We start from the raw sequence: 18,155 nt of genomic DNA on the forward strand, positions 1-18,155 counted from the left end.
GGTAGACACCCTTTTTAATATATTATATTATACATAAAACTGTACGTTTGTGTGATCGTCTTCTATTTTGCTCGTCTTCTATGAGTTTGCGCACCATTCATCTGCTCTCAATGAAGTTTTGCACACTTGACCTTCGAAACACAAGCAAGGTCACTGTCTGGGTTATATTTCAATAACACCAACCCTTAAAAGCCGAATTTAAGGTTGCACATGAATAGTATTTATTTTATAACTGGAAGCATTTTTGAAAGTTCCTCTTTTCTATGATGCAAATAATAATAGCATGCCAGTCAAGAGAGAGATAGAGATATATAAATATATAGTGATATAGAGAGGCAGATATATTATATATATATATATATATATATATAGTGATATATAGAGATAGAGGTATGAAGAGAAATACATATACAGGTTGTATCAAAATTCATGTTACAACGCTTGAGGGTAGAAAGCTCTTATTATTTGCAACCATTTTTGCCAATAAACATGTTACCGGAAACGCGTAGTTAAGCCCCTGTAGTCCCAGAAAGAGTCAGCGTAGGCAACCCGTTGTAGTGTTTTATGTTGTGGATGTGCGGGCGTTCGAGTAGAGAAATAACCTTTTAAATCGTGGCACAGATTTTAATTTCACTCTGAAATCAATCACAGCTTCGACTTTGTTTCACAACATTGACATTGTTGCATACGTTTTAACAATGTGACAGCCTAAAGCAACGGCTCAAAAACACGCCCACCTTGAGCGACACAGAGGTGACAACGGCGAATCATGATTTCACGGATACGCTGGAGCATGTGTGGAGTCGACCTTATGATTTTGAACGCTTCATTGATTCGCTGTGTAAGCTCTTCAACCGTTTCTACTGGCGTAGCGTAGATAAGCCCTTTTACGTAACCCCACAGAAAGAAATCTAACGGGGTTAGGTCCGGGAACCTTGGCGGCCATGCGACAGGGCCCGCTCGTCCAATCCATCGGTTTGGAAATGTTTGGTTTAAATACTCTCGCACTTGCAGGGAAAAATGAGGTGGTGCCCTGTCATGTTGGTACCACATCACACGTCGGACATGCAATGGAACCTCTTCAAGAAGACCTGGAAGTTCATTATGAAGGAAGTGGAGGTATCCGGCGCCGGTAAGTCGTGGCGGAAGAAAAAAAGGCCCGATGAGTACGCCGTCAACAATACCTGCCCACACATTAACTGAAAAGCATTCCTGGCGAGCTATAACACGTTGCATGCGAATTGACATCATTCAAAGCATGACTGTTGTGCGCATTGAGAATAGCGTCTTGAGTGAACTTGGCTTCATCGCTGAATAAAACCACTAACTCGGGGTTCCTCAATACTCTTTGAATGTACCAACGAGAAAAGGTCATGCAAAGAGGATAGTCCGCCGGACCCATATGTTGCACTTTTTGAAGGTGGTATGGGTACAAGAGTTGCTCATGAAGAACTCTCCAAATAGCCATTTTGTCAGCGTCCATATCGGAACCTTCTGCCCTTGTGCTTGTATCCGGACTCTCCTCAAATCTCTGAAGTACATCTTCTTCAAAACTGGGAGTACGAACCCTGCGTGGAGCACCAGCATTTGGTCTTGTGACGGCACATGTACCAGTATCACGCATTCGCTGAGTAAGTCTTGCAAACATGGTGTGAGCTGGAATCCTACGACCCGGATATCGTTCTTCGTACAAACGACGGGCGGCTCGTCCATTTTGTCTAGCTTCCCCGTAAACAAGCAGCATGTCCGTGTACTCGCTAAACATGTACTCCATTGTGCTCCACTAAAACGTCGCCCTTTTCAGAACCACAGCGAAAGAAATTACACCACGAGTTTGCTTGTACGACAGAACAGTCAACGACAGACCACCAGTGAAATAAAATAAACTGCGACACTGCGATGTCACGCTGCGCAGTGCTATGGCACAGCACGAACGGAAGAAAAGAGGTGAGGGCGCTACCAACGGAAGTAAAAAGGGGCGGGGGTCAGCATTCGACATCGTACAGTCCTCTCGAGCGCTGCCCGGCGTCGTAAACACGTAATTCACCACAGCATCCACAGCATCGTCTGTCTTGCACAAAACCCAACGGGTTGCCTACGCTGACTCTTTCTGGGGCTACAGGGGCTTAACTACGCGTTTCCGGCAACATGTTTATTGGCAAAAATGGTTGCAAATAATAAGAGCTTTCTACCCTCAAGTGTTGTAACATGAATTTTGATACATCCTGTCCCTCAACTGATGTAACATGAATTTTGATACATCCTGTAGATAGAGATATAGGGAGAGATATAGGGAGAGATATAGGGAGAGATATAGGGAGAGATATAGGGAGAGATATAGGGAGAGATATAGGGAGAGATATAGGGAGAGATATAGGGAGAGATATAGGGAGAGATATAGGGAGAGATATAGAAAGATAGAGAGGTATAGAAAGATAGAGAGAGATATAGAGAGATACTATGTATATGTGTATCTACTTCAAACAATTTACAAAAAAAATTTAAAGAGGCATTACTCTTAAATTACAGTACATGGCGTATGGGATACACTGTAGCCAAATCTCCTAAACATTACGAATCTCAGGAAATGTATTTCTTTGCAATTCTGATTGCACAAGAAGCATTTTAAGAATGCTTATCATAATTATTAATATTTTACACAATCACAATTATAAATTTGTAACAAATCACTTCTTTTTTACTCTAACTTGCTTGCGCTTGTAACAGTATTTTTATGATCGGTGTAAACATACATCATTCAGCAACTTGGAAATTGCCAGATATCTGTTTGCCATTAAAGGTCATGTATTTGGGCTAGAGGCAATGACAGCACAGGGCAGAGTCAACACTAAGAGATACAGTAGCATATAGAATAACAAGAACCAGTGGAGTGCTGTGCCTCTTGTAGCTCAGGAGACTGGTCATCTCTAGAAGTTTCTTTTGTAACACTGCTCCCCTGAAATCCTGCCTGTAACTAACACGTAACATGGTTCTGCTGCTCTTCTTGCAACAATGACTTCGTATGCATCTAGTAGTCGAGATGTTGTAGTTCTTAACAAGCACAGCATCAGTATGATGACCTGTGAACACTTGGTAATGCTCAGAAGCTTCTTCAATGCCCTGATGATATCCTAATGGAATTGTTCTAGTTCAATCTTTCTCGTTCTTCTATGATTGCACTAGTAGCAAGTGCCTGGCAAAACACTACAGAGACTTCCAGGTAAGTTACAGAACCCCAAGTATGAGAATTAAACAAGAATCAGCATTTTTTTTTTTTATAAACTGACCTAAAATTAGAATCTACAGAATTTTACTACTTTAAGAACACTGTTCCCTTAGTAAATGTTTGCATTCTCTGATCACTTCCTGCTACAAACTAACAGCCTCAAAGCAACAGCAGTCTAAACTTACCACAATCTCTTCCTTCACAGGCAGGAGCACTGTTTCAAACGACTCAGGCTTCACTGGGTCCTCCTCAACACACACACCTTCAGCCATCGTCTGCAACCACGAGTCAGCACACACTGTGGTACAAGCACAAGGACATATACACATACACTCCACGACAAGCCAACATAAACAAATACTATGTCTATAGAACATTAAATTGTAAATTGACACCCGAATAAAATTTTTTTTTTTTTCCACAATACACCTATGCCTCAATAGAACGTCTTCAGATAGCACAGATTCTTTTAGCGCGATGTTAATATTACTGCCCCAGTCCTGAATAGCACGTCTGTAAATTTCAGTTAAAACAAAATCTCGGCAGGCAAAAAAAAAAGTCCAGCACGACACCACAAAGTCTGCTTCAACTTCTGTAAACAACAGATGTGCCGTGGGATACAGTTAGCCAAACAAGGGGGGAAGAGATGCACGCGCAGGTCTGACTACGCTATCGGCTGTTGTACAAACATCAGCTATGGCAAGTTAAATTGCGGCTATGGAGTTGTCAGGGTTCGGGTTTCGAGAGGGTCGCTACTGTGTTGTTTGGTAACGGGCGTCACCACGTGGAAGGGCGCGTGGACCCGGCTATCATCCGTCCCAGGGTGTGACATCGCCTGTGTAAGGCAAGACTGGACCCTCGGTTAACTCCCGTAGTACGCTCACACCTGGCCCGCTCTCAGCGTCGGGCACGCTTATGGTATAACACATAATAGTGGGCTCTCCAGGCGTCCCACACGCCTGCTCACGAGGTACAGGTCGCCACGTGGTCGGTGCAAAAAAATTACAAGGAGACAATTAGAATTAATACGTTTAATACTCTGGCACGTACTCCCGTACACGGTCTCGCGAGGTGCATCTGCAAGACCCCAGGCACCTAATCGGAGCACAGGGATAAGGCCCACGCACGTGGCCTGCACAAGCGATTACTTAAACGTGAAAAGACTCGTTAAGTGTTGAAAAATGATTATGTTAAACAGTCCCCCGACCGAGGCAGGCCCCGGGGATACGTGAAAGCGATTTGAAAGAATTAAGCAGAAATGGAATTAATAGTCAGTAAACAAAGAGTGAAGTCCCCGGGTGCAGAAGGCAGCGTCTTACCTTGCTCGTTGGCAGAGCGAAACTGACCGAGCGCCGGGCACCCTCGAAGCAACATGGCACCTTCCCGCCTTGCCAATTTACCGTTACGCCTTTCCGATTAAGTGCCTTATAATCTTATATAAAGAATTACAAAATCACTCCTGAAGTTAATACACATTCTCCCACGGCTCTATTACTATTTAACCTAGAGTTATTAATTGATTAAATTATATACACATATGTATCAACTTCATTCGTGTTCAGGTCCGCTCGGGTCCGCCCGGCAACGGTTTTAACGTACATACTTAAACTTATATTCTAAACAAAACAAAAACCCTCCCGCCCGTCAGTGGCGACACAAATGAATAGGGAAAAAATAAAAAGCTATGCAATATTATTATTGCAAATTTAGGGGGACGTCGCAATGCTGCTACAGCGTCCTCTTGAGGTAGTTCGTGGTGCGCACACGACTACATACTCGTGATGGAGCGGCTGCCAGTACGGGGAGTTGGGTGAAGGGGGGGGGGGGGGGGGAGAAATGTGGCGTAGGCTGACCAGGCTTCAGGGGCGCAGGCCCGGTTGACGTCAGAGTGTGAAGGACCAAATTTTTACGTCCGCGCGTATGCCGCCGTGGCCGTACCGTTGTCGCCTAGCCACAGACCGGGCCGTGAACTCAGTCTAGCCAGTGGCAGGGAATTCACTCAAACAAAAGCAACGTCTGCCCATTCAGCTGCCGGTAACTGTACATGCTTGATCACTCATAATGCACCGTGTTCAAGTATTTAAGACAAAACTAGAAGTATTACGGCGCGCAGATTGTCATAAAGGCCACGCTTATGTTGGTCGCACTTTAATTTTAAGCAAGTCAACTGTGCGCACAATCCTACGAAATAAGGACTCTTGCCAAAACTTTATACTTCCAAGTTGCTGAATGCTCAACATTCTCTGATCACTTCCTGCTACAAACTAACAGCCTCAAAGCAACAGCAGTCTAAACTTACCTCAATCTCCTGCTTGACGGGCAGGAGCACTGTTTCAAACGGCTCAGGCTTCACTGGGTCCTCCTCAACACACACACCTTCAGCCATCGTCTGCAACCACAAGTCAGCACACACTGTGGTACAAGCACAAGAAGGACATACACTTACACTCCACGACAACCCAACTTGAACAAATACCATGTCTATGTATATAGGAATCTATTAAATATAAAAACCCAAATAATGTTTTTTTTTTTTAAATTTCAAAATAATATAAAAAGTAAAATGAACTTGCTTAGCATACTGCTAAAGGATAAGGGGCCAACAGATGAATTCGAGAAATGGTGAAGCAATCCAGAATACGTTTCTTCTTAGTGAATCAATTTCACCAAGACGGCCAACATTATGAATATCAAGTGCCCCAAACCATGTGAGATTGTCTGCAGGGTTGTATGTCACACAGTTATGCACAGGACTTTGAGGCAATGAGATTTCCAATAATAATGTGTGCTTGAAAACCCACTGAAGCCTATACGCCTCAACCTAGAACATTAGTTTCAATCACCCAGAATAAAAGTGTAAACATCATGCTCCTCCTAAATAAATTACAAAATGAAAATATAACTTTCAGAGTACGCCTAATCCAACACAAATGACTGCAAGTAAACACCATGTAAACGTAATTTACCATACTCAACATGGTGCTAATATAAATAAAATACTGGAAAGTAACATGTGTCTACTGGAAAGTAAAATGTGTCACAAGTAAAAAAAAAACTTCTTGAACTATTAAAAGTATAAAAAAAGTACAAAAATACCATCATAACTGTTTCAACTCAGGGGAAAATTAACTTTTTTAAATATTTTATCAATAATTTTAAATATGCATACCATGACGGTACCTCTGGTGGTCATCTAGGGATGAACAAAACTCTATCCAAGATCCGTCAACGCTACTATTGGTTGAGGTGTCGCCAGGATTCGGAGGCTAGGTGTAGACAACGCGAAGCATGCTCTGCTAAAAAAGGGCTGCAATACCGTAGTGAAAATGAGGGCTTACAATGTAGGGGCCCCTTTGAGAGGATCGACAACGCTGGACCATTTCCCAAGACTGAAGATGGTAACTAACCAAGAAGCCATTACCATTGTGGACGCAATAGTCAACAACTTCATTTGGAGCTTCACTCAAACTCAAGACTGCAAATTCGAGTCAAAATGTTTCTGAAAGTATGTCGATTTCTGGGAATAAATAAAACTAGGACTACAGGTTCAACAGTACTATTGAGGAACCCCTTGCCGAGGTTGTGGCCGAGCATCAAAAGGATTGGGATCAACACATCAGTTTGTTCCTAATGGCATATAGGTCTGCCGTGCAAGACTTCACTGGGCAGACCCCTGGACAGGAGTTGAGGCTGCCCTGTGATGTCAAGTTGGGTTGGCAGGGAGCCGAACAGCAACACTGATTATGTGAATCGTCTAGAGCAGTGTTTTTCAATCTGTGGGTCGCGAAGCCTTACTCGGGGGGTCGCCGGCTGAAAGAAAAAAGAAACACTATTTTATTACCTGAATCATAGTATTTTGCTGCTGACTAAGAGCTTTCAACTTTCGTTCAAAGAAATCCAACGGCTTATCAGCTTCTTTTTTACGCTTGGTTGTGAGATGCCGCATAAGCTTTGACGGTTTCATACTCTCACGTGATAAAACATCGCCGCAAATTACACATTGAGGTTTATTATTTATGACTGTGAACCCGTATTTCAAGCAACTGCCATCGTAATGTCTATTTTTTTTTTTGGGTTTGTTTCACCACCACCGCTATTGACACTCCTACCAGATGTTGAAGGCTGCGATCTTTTGAGAAACTTATCCATTTTACAAACGCGCCGAGCAAGTGAAAAACAAAAGAATGACGTCCGTACTCATCGGTGACTACGCTTAACTGGGTGAGATGAGAGTTGAAACAAAAGAACATTGAGGGCGGCGGCGGGTGGCGCGCGCGGGTCGCTTCCTGTCGCCGCAACGACAATGCGGCGTGGTAACGTGGCCGTCGCCGATGCAGTTTTGCCCGCGCGAGTTGGAGTCCAAGTTAAGTCGCACGTAGCCTTACCAACTTACCTCGTACTTACTTTCAAAACTCTCGCGGCTTCCTGCAGAGTGTAGATCCGAATAATAGATAATTGTACCAAAATAAAAAATACCATTAACGTAGTCTTTTAATTAAATAATTTCTTTGTCTTTCTGTGACACAAGGGGGGCGCCGGAATTTTTCAACTTGTAAGGGGGTCGCGAAATCAAAAAGATTGAAAAACACTGGTCTAGAGGAGCTAACGACACTTGTACATGACGTCTGCAAAAAACTTCAATTAGTGACGAATCAAAGGAAGACGAGGTACAACCTGAAGACTAACTCAACCAGATTTCAGGAGGGCGATTTGGTGTGGTTTTACAACCCACAACAAAGGAAGAGAAGGTACCCTAAGCTTCAAGCAGCGTGGGAAAGCCCATATGACATCTTGAAGCAGCTAAATTACGTGGTCTACCGCATCCAGAGAGGAAAGAGGAATAAGGGGACGGATGAAAGTGGTTCATTTGGACCGATTGAAAGAATATGCTGATAGGGAAGTGTTACTTGTTCGGGACAAACAGGTTTAAGGAGGGGGCAGTGTTACGAACACAGATAGGTGCGCATAATGCGCCAACTTCGGAGTTGGCTGGCAGCCCTGCACGGTCACTGGCGTCACGCATGTTGTCACGTGCCACCCACTGATTTAAGGCATGCCATGTGTGCCTGGCCAGATTACAAGGGTCGCTGCTACCCCCCTCCCTCTCTACGCACCACGCATTGTCTCGTTTCTGGCTATTATCACCTTTAGCAGCCTCAGAATTCCGAGCTTACAATGGCCACCAGGTGGAGTGGCGTGAATAAACGTTGTCATTCTCGATGTTTCGGGCATCACAAGTTTATATTTTGAAAAAAGAACGAAATAACAAAAAAAAAAATGTAAATACAATTTACTGCTAAACTTTAAAATCATGCAATTGAAAATGCATATATTTAGGAGTTTTTTGTTTAGTTATACGTAGCAAAATATTACTTTAACAATTTTTATTATGTATAGGTATATTGTCTACCGTTTGTGGTGTAGGCCTATAAAAATAATTTTTAAAAACCTAGCGTTATAATTTTGTACACTTCTTAAGGGTTTTCGGATGGAATGTGATCGTAGCATGGACTATTCAAGAAACAAACGCCAAAAACACATACATAGTTCATGAGTTGTGTTGTGAAATTAAATTTGACACTGATGTAACGATTAATAACGTTTATTATTTAAGAGAGTCCATATTTTAGGAACTAGATTTTTAGATGCACTTGAATTATATTGTTCCTGAGAACTGTTGCTATCCATAATTTATCTGTGTATACAGTTTATAATTCAGAAATTAATTTTTGAAGATTGCTCTAGACTTTTAATTCTGTATTCACATATTATTTGATTATAATTTTATATGAAGAAATAGTGTGGAAACAAATTTAAGACCTTTTTCGTAAAAATACAAAACAATGCCTTTTCTTTCGTATTCCATAATAATAGTCAATGACTTACAGTGTACTAAACTAATTGTATATATAGGTAATTTTGAATGATTCATGCAGTGTTTTAACAATATGGGCGAGCAATATTATGTACCAATCTGTTCATGCTTAAAGGGCTTCTGCTTTAGCTTCACGAAACATTCAATCTGGAAAATGAATCATCAAGGGTGTATGTTTTAACAAAACTTTATAAAAAATATATAAATTTTATACATAAATGGCATAATGAGAAAAGAACAAATCTTTTTTTAAAAAATTCAGAATTTTCTTTTAATGCCTAAATCAATGAGGCCAGATTATTGACACAATACCTATATTTATGGACTGATTCATATTTGATGTATTTTAAAAATGTTGGATTTTGTATAAACTACTTGCCAACTTCTGCAGTCACGAAAATTTTGTCTATATAATACCATCGGCAACGTTCCTTCAAATGAAATGAAAAAGATAAGTAGCATTCCAGCAGGTCTAGTTATTTTTATGTTGATTAACTTGATTATGTAACGGTGGAAAAGAGAGCAAAATTACAAAACATTTTCTTGGACTTCCAATTTTCTAAGTTGTTACAAGTAGTTGGCGAGGTGAAAACAGAATTTAGAGTTGTGCCACTCAGGTTCAACCTCGAATCTTTGACATTTCACCCTGACAGAAAAATCATACACTTAATAAAATTCGTTAACTCATGGATAATTGGATGCTCAGAGTGAAATCTGAATCTCAGATTTGCAATTTTTCCAAGAAACTTAAAAATTTCAATAAAAAGAAAAATTGAAATAACTTTCAAAAAGTAAAATTTTATTTTAAAATGTTGAGTATAGTTTTTATATTTATCCTCTTTTATTCAGTTCGCTATTTAATATAACTCATATTAAAAGGGTTTTTTAAACCAGTCACATGATAAAAATTTATCAGTGTCAATTAATTCAAATTCAGTATTTGAACCTCGGGAAGCCCACAAAAAAAAAATCCACCGCTGTCTTTACACTACCAAGCCCAATAGGCCAGAAGACAGTCACATTATTCATATACTCACTCTCGTCTTTTACTTTTTTATTTCACTGAACCTCACAAAAATAACTAGCAGGTTGTGCAGAATGCTAGGTAATCATTAATGGAAGTGCCACACAATTAAAAGAAAAAATACAAGACAATTTCTTACGATAATTTTTTTTTTTCACAACTTTTGAAGCATAATGGTATTTTCAGAAATTTTTGGGACTGTTTGGTTCATACGTCAAGGGTTATTTTAAAAATGTTCAACTACCAAAGAGGGTTCAAAGTCATTGTTATTTTGTCCTGTCCTATATGTAAATGAGTACGGTGTAGAGTAATTCTCATTGAACAAACGAATAAAGTTAGTTGTTCCTTAAATTAGGTAACAAACGTGCCCTATAAAATAACATCATTAATAAAAAAATTGCAAAAATTGTAAGCTCCAAACAAATCAATAATTTCTGAACGACTTTCCTGAACGTGTAGTAGGATTCACTAACAATGTACAAGAGTGCATGCATTTTATTAGATTTAACGGCGTAAGATGCACGTACCACCCATCTCACACTTGCTTTGTGTGTGTGTCAAGACGGGCGCACGCAAATTGACATTTACACTTTCGTTTTTACAAATACAGTAGTTTTAATTATTGAGTTACAAATAATTTTAACTTTCACGTAAGAAGCCTCTGACTGTGAATAATAACTTCACTGGCGAATTTCGCTAAATATCATGACATCACTCTGTGTTTCTGTTTTAGTTTGCAGAAAATATGGCTTTGAAAATAAACCGTTTTTGGAAATATTTTCTTCAGAAAACATTAGTATAATTTTTTTTTAATATTTGGATTTTTTTTTTTTTGTAGTAACACATCACACTAGCCCTAACATGGAAATTGTTTTCACATGTTCGGTTACGGTAATATTTTATTCAATTGACGTCTACCTAATAAAATTAATTCACATCTCTATTAAAAGGTTTTCCGCAAGAAGCTACTAAAAACGAACTTCACCCACGAATTTCGTTAAACCATTCAGTGGTTTATGCTTTTTTTTGGATACAAAAAGACGTTAAATTTGATCTTGTGTGGAATATTTTTTTGTAGGATACACCAACAGTATAATATGTTAATATCCAAACAGTAAAATAATTTTCTTGCAAACACCATTGATATTGGACGTTGTGCTGGCCGCTTTCTTAACGTTCGGAACGACTCAATGTCCTTTGACGAAAAATGTTTTTAAATTCTATAAGTTCAATGTTCGGTGAGGGTCAACTATTTAAATTGATAACATATTTAAAACTCTGTCATATGAAGCCGCTATATGACCGTAATAAATGTGGATAATATGTGATATATCCACGGCATCTTCTCTCGATTTAAAAAATCCAACTTATAACTGAAATATGTTTTTAGTTAAGTTTGTTTCCAGTAACGTAACTGAAGAAAGGCTAGTTTCGAAATGGTGAATTTGAGGTCAAGAAAGTCGCTCAGATTGATTTTGAATAGGATATTATGCATTTTATTTTGGTGGCTAAATGAGCATATATTTTATCTATGTCACTAAACATAAAAATAACTACTTTCTTATCCTACGAATCTATTCTTAAGAAAATTACCTACGAAACAAGCTTACTAAATTTTTAACATAATCGGTTTTCATGCTCTTTGTGCTACATATGTACAACATTGTTATGATACAAAGAAATAGTGTATTTTTTTCTCATAATTTCACACTCAATATTCACAGTAAGAATGTAAGCTCTACCCAAAAACACACAATTTATTCAAAGAGGGCTTATCTTACCTGAATTGATGCTAAAAATATACTCTTTCCAGTACTAAAACTAAGAGTGTGCGGGAGGGGTCTGGGTAGGGAAGACTCTAAGTGCGTCTCAGGCCGAAGCCTATACGCTCTAATCATGCAGGAGAGGTAGCATGCATTATGTGCTAGAAGGGAATTGGCTATTTTAGCCATGACTAACTCCCTTCACTGACAATTCTAGACTAAAACTAGATTAAGTTGGGCCCAGGTAAAACCTGCATAGACACAGGGAAAATCCCTGGGCACCTATATGCGGGGTGCAAAAAAATTGTGCATTATGCGTGCAGGTTGGTTACAGGAAAAAGAAGGATGGATCTTGAACAAGAGTTGGATTTCTGAGTATGTTTCAGTAAAGTTACTACATAGTTCCAGGAAAACACTTTTCTTTCACATGATTCTTTACTTAACAGGTGTGAAGTTCAGTATTTAGGTCCGTTTAGTTTTCAGATTGGTCAAAAGCTAGAAACATTTAGCATGGATAGTAGGGTATTAACAACATACTGAGAGTGAATAAATGGAATATTCAAACTAGTAGATAGTAGATATGTAAGACACTAGAGACGATGAGAGATGAAGTGACGATTCGCCGGTTTATTTAAGCGCCCGCCGTGTCTCTCACTTCCGAGGTAAAACATTTATATGTTCATATATTGCATTTTAAAACAGAAAGAATTGTAAAATGTGCAATATACAAGTCTAATACGCCTGATAGCAGGATTGTAAAAGAATAAACCAAAATCTTTAGCAAAATTATCACAAAACGGTAATTTTTTCAACTAAAAAGTTAAAACCTAAAAATAAAATTTTACTCTTAATAACCAAAAAATAAATAAGTATCAAAGCATGATGTATTTAGTTAAATATTACTGAGATAAACTGTCTTGTTACAGTTTAAATGTCTACTTTATCAAGTATGCTTTAAAATCACATGATTGATGTGATTCAATAAATCCCACCACAGAAAGCTTATTATACGTATCCGATGATTTTTTTTTTACATTTTTGTGTAAGCCTTGTTTTTCAAATGAAGTGTTACAAATATTTTATTTTCAGTATGCCAATATTTTTCTACGTTTATTTAAGTTTTACCACGCAAGCCTTTAACGGGGGTGCGAAAAAGAACCATACTGGAAAACTACCATTATGGAACTTCCCCCCTGGCCAACCTTTAAGCAGTGGGGAGGGGGAATAGCATAAGCTCGCCTCGAGGAATTCTAAATAAATTCTTATAAAACTATTTTTGTTTTGAAGAACTTCGCAAGAAATTAAGGGTGTTGCTGAGTTAAATTATTTATTCAAAGAATTGTATATATGTGTGTGTGTGTATGAAATGACTCAAGGTCTAACTACTTTGATTGCTTATTTCAGTAAAACCAGAAAAAATATTTCATTTGAAAGCGTTCAAGCGTACATACATAAAACAACTTAATGCTGAAACAATGTACATCATTGTGTTTTCAGTTATTTATTTAAAAAACAATTCATTTTTGATGTATTTGTTGTGTTTCTGTGCGTTCATATTTAAATAGAATTAAACTAAACATATCACTGTTGGAAATGAACGTATCGTCGCTATTATAGTCTTACTTACAAATCACCCATTGTAATCTTAGGCTAACGAGGAGCGCATTGAGAAATATATGATCATTTTTTTAAATGAAATTTTTTTGAGAGGGAGGGGGAGTGGCTCATACCCGGAATGTTTTTAAAAATATGTTGCTATAAACTGTATTTTAATCTAGCTGAGGAACCTTAAGAGCTTATTCTTAACCTGAAAATCTTAGGGGAAAATTACCACTTATGAAATGTAAATCCACACGTCCATGATTGTAGTAATACGTTGTAAGCATACCGCTCACTATAACATACCCCAAGTTATGGTAACCAAATTGTTCTGTACTATCATGAGTATACAATATTTAATGGAATTGGGCGCCTTGTGTTATGATTAACATAACCTAGTGATAATTAGTACCACAATAAAATAAAAGCAACATTTAATTATGAAGAATACTCAACAATAGTAATCAACATGACTCTAAAGACAGATTTCTCGAATATGTCCAAAAGAAAACAAATTATGTCCAAATCTATGTTCAGTTACGTTGGGCACATATTTATTAATTTTCAAAAGTTTATTTAATATTTGCCTCCAGCTAGTCAGACACAAGACTCGGACTCCTAGGACTACTGGACCTTATATGCGACAGTTCAATGAAACATTTCGTTGTAGCTAACAAAATTATTAAAAACACATCAATCGCTAATTTTGTGCGTTATTTTAATATTGTTCACTGGGACGGAGCTATCAACTCACGGCGCAAACGTCTCTAAATGATGGTGCAGCCAGCCATACCTGATTCCTGGTACAGGGGAATTTCTCAACCTTATAATTCGCAGCAAAGTCGTCGTCGTGGGCTGCCTTCATTTGCTGACGTCCGTAGTGATTCGTTCTCACGTTTAACTACACCGTTGTAGTTAAACACTACGTTGGTCTGCTTCAAACGTCCAAATTCCGCACGGGAATTATCGCCGAATCACGCCATATTCCCGGCGTCAGAAGCACTTTTTTTCTTAATATTTTAAATTTCACATTGTCGGTATTATCCGGTCAATCCAAACGTAGATGTTAGGCGTCATTATTATAAGCGACCAATTATAATGTTATTGTTTCGAACCATGGCCGAATGTTGTTGATTTCATGTGTCACTATGGCAACGTCAGAGACCGCTGACGCACGTGACCACGCCAAACAAAACACTGTCGAAAGTTCGGGAACGAAACAAAACAAATGAGCATCAAAAATAGTTGGGCCGATATTATGACCTCCGGCTAAATCCCCAGGTTAGCTAGCCTACAGGTTAAGCTAGCCTCCGGTTAACAAACAAGGGGTGTATTATGACCCATACTTAGCATGCGGTTGGCTAACCGGAACCTGACGAAGCGTGTGGTGTAATAATGGGTGTGTTGGTAATGAAATGAACCAGAATTTGGTAACTTTTGTTGCAAGACAGTTTTTTTTTTCTGGTAGAATGTTAGTCAGCTGTTTGTTTGTATTGTGATTCGGAATGTTTACAGCTGCAGTAAAGAAATATGCCGCGAACTTTATCTTGCAACAGATATAATTCAATTAACCAAAAACTACTTTGACGTCAAACCTGCTTTGTATTAAACCATAAAATTACAATTTACGATTCAAAACCGTGTTTTTTCAACTTTACTCTTGTATTGAAACTCATGATTTTGTTAGGTTATATATTAAGCCAAAACTAACGAAGTAATTATATACCAACAAATAAATAGGGATGACATTTTTGCTAGAGAACACTTATTTTTTTCATAAATTTATTTCATAATCAAATAATATAGACCCCGTTTCGGGAAAATACTTGTCGATTTTCATTTCACTGGTGTAGGTTTCATTTTTGTACTAATAGTTTCATATCACGTATCCAAATTAATCCGATCCTGATGGAATTAGTTTGTGGTATAGGATGATTGCTGTTTTAATTTAGTAGGTCGAGAGATCCTAGATATATTCACTGGGGAAATAATTATGATTGTAAAATGTATACGAAAGAAATACATTTTTACAATACCTGACATAATTTGTTTGCATCGTGATATGTTAGGTATCTTGTGTTATGTACAGGATTTTTCAACATTCTAAATTAAAACAGCAAGTATAACAAGACCAACATATAAAGGGTCATGCCGATAGGTTCAAGGGATAAACTTGGATACGGTAAGCAGAATAATAGGGAAGGGATAATTGGGTAACATTTATTTTCACATTCAATTGTATTCATAGAATTAGAACCACATCTGAAGTCGTATGAAGTGCATTTCATTCCCGGCATATGTCCACTGTATTATGAATAAAAATTCACAGATACAACTTCCACGAAAACACGCATTTTATAGGTAATAATAACCCTCGTTTTGCAATTTTAAAATTCACTTATTTACACATATTCTTAAGCAGGAACATTTAAGTTTATATACATAGCATACGTTTATGTACTTCGTGATCAATTAAAGTCAAATAATAATACACGACTCGACGAGAATAGAAAAGCGTGACTACACTTTCATGCCATGTAATTTTTAATAAAACTTTGACGAATACGGCGAAGAATTTTATATTTAGTAATAAATTATTCCATCGCATCCTGCAAATATTCAATAGAATTCCTCAAATAGTCATCATCACTATCAAACAACTAACCTCGACTGATACATCGCCATTTTATTTTCTGTTGCTTAGCCTCCGGTTAAGCAGCTAGCGGCCGGTTCATCCACCCGCTAGGTTAGCCGGAACTTTAACTGGAAGGTAGACGTTAACAGGGAGTCATAAAACCAAAATAAGAGCTAGCCTGCGGTTAAATTTTAGCCGGGACTTTAGCCGGGGGTCATAAATCCGGCCCTAAATACCGTAGTATTACAACGTGTTTAAAAAAAAAAGGCTTCTCTAAAATTATGCAATATTCGGTAGCGATAAATCGAACCATATTTTTAATTTAAACTGGTTAATGAGGTGCATTACTATTTAAAAAAATTAAATAACTTAATGTTCTATTTAAATAATTAAAATGAATGGGATAAATAAAATTTTTAACGTTTTGTCTAAATATTCTGGCTCTAGGGAGAATTGAAGGGGGGCTCGTGGTCCCTCCCTCTTGAATACACCTTCCATTTACTAATAGCGCACTTAGGAATAAAAACTGCCTTAATATTAAAACGTGTCACATTCATTTGGACAAGTTTGTGGGCTCGATTTGAGGCCGCGTCATACCTCATATTTATGAGCACAAAGTAATTATACGACAGTTTACATAACTGGTTGCTCTTTACTTATCTGTAGACTTTCAAAAACCAACTCAAATGTTTTTATTCAATTATCATGCAACCAGCGTGGTTCCACTTAAGAAGCAAATGATACGAGTTTGAGGTATAGCATGGATATTTAATTTTAAAAAGTTAGAATACATTGGCATTTCAGTAATAAGGGCTGATAATAATTTTCTTTTTCTGATATGACAGTTTTCTTTTTGTAACTAAATATGATTTACCTATAAAAATTGGTTGTCAGTAAAGTTGGTTTACGGACGATAGTTTAACGTGACGTCATAACAAAACATTGTTGAAATGATTGCATACTTTTATGAATAAAATTGAATCATTTTTATTTAATTATCACTATTTTGCATGGATACAAAGAAGGAGTGAAATGAAATCTACAATTTAATTGATAAATTTACTTTCATTTGCACTCATTAATTCAAATATGTTTATTACTTTAACGAAGAGATTATTTTAACTATAACTTTTATACATGTTTGCTGTTTAACTTCTTCCAATCTGTGTTATTCTGTTCAGGATAGGTAATTGATAGGAAAAGTAGGAAATGAATGGGAGTGTTTCAAGTTTTATGTGCCTTGAAAAAGTCAAATCGATGGTTGTTCCAATCGAGTGGAAGAGAGATAGATACGGCGCAAGCGTACAATGGTTAATACAAAGAAGGACTCCGAAACATAAATCTGAGTTATATCCGAGTTATGTTTTATAGAAAACTTTTGTATATTATAAAGTTTTCTTCTTATAGCATGCATATGGGCCAAAATATGGGCAGTATACTACATACAAACAAGCACCCTATCCAGAGATGACTTCTGTTGGTTAATTCGACGCGCAAAACTTTCGGGCCACTCGGATCCTTCCTGGGAAACTCCACGCCCACCCCCCCTCCCTCCCCGGAATCCTACAGATTTGTGTGCCTGCCACAAACATCGTATTAACTAATTATGACACAACAGTTTTCTCAGGAACATTATTCGTTAACTCATTTCTAAATAAAGCCTATTCCCCTTCCCGACCCACTATCGACAATCCACTAGAGAAAGAGTTTATCCAAAGTCAAGTAAATAATTATCTGGGTGCAAGAAATTATCGCCCCTATCACCTCACATAGACCTTGATTTTAGAATTAAGTATGTAAAAAAAATATATTTTTTTATTGAGTAATTTAAACAATGTTAATTTTTAAAGTTTATTGTGCCAAATACGAAACCAAAATAATTTAATAATTTTGGATGAAAAAACCTGTATCGTTAACACACTTTAATTACAAAAAATAAAACCGAAAACTGCCATTGTAGGAGGTACACTACAACTTACTTGTTAAGGCATTGGAAACTTTCAAAGTCCGTAATTGAAAAGAAAGACCACGAG

The 18,155-nt window shown here is 37.8% G+C and overlaps 1 protein-coding gene across 15 annotated transcripts in view; it reads right to left on the reverse strand.

The window, feature by feature from the left end:
• The window catches only part of LOC134538481 (gastrula zinc finger protein XlCGF57.1-like), a 145,702-nt gene that overhangs the window by 79,066 nt on the left and 48,481 nt on the right, over positions 1-18,155 (reverse strand). For all 15 annotated transcript variants that reach the window (XM_063379826.1, XM_063379824.1, XM_063379827.1 and 12 more), the window contains 2 exons: positions 5,526-5,615; positions 3,412-3,501 (listed from right to left, as the gene is read on the reverse strand). In XM_063379826.1, the coding sequence (XP_063235896.1) occupies positions 3,412-3,501; positions 5,526-5,615 (180 nt within the window). The remainder of the gene's footprint in view (positions 1-3,411; positions 3,502-5,525; positions 5,616-18,155) is intronic.

This window comes from Bacillus rossius, chromosome 13, assembly GCF_032445375.1.
Source record: "Bacillus rossius redtenbacheri isolate Brsri chromosome 13, Brsri_v3, whole genome shotgun sequence".
NCBI lineage: Eukaryota > Metazoa > Arthropoda > Insecta > Phasmatodea > Bacillidae > Bacillus > Bacillus rossius.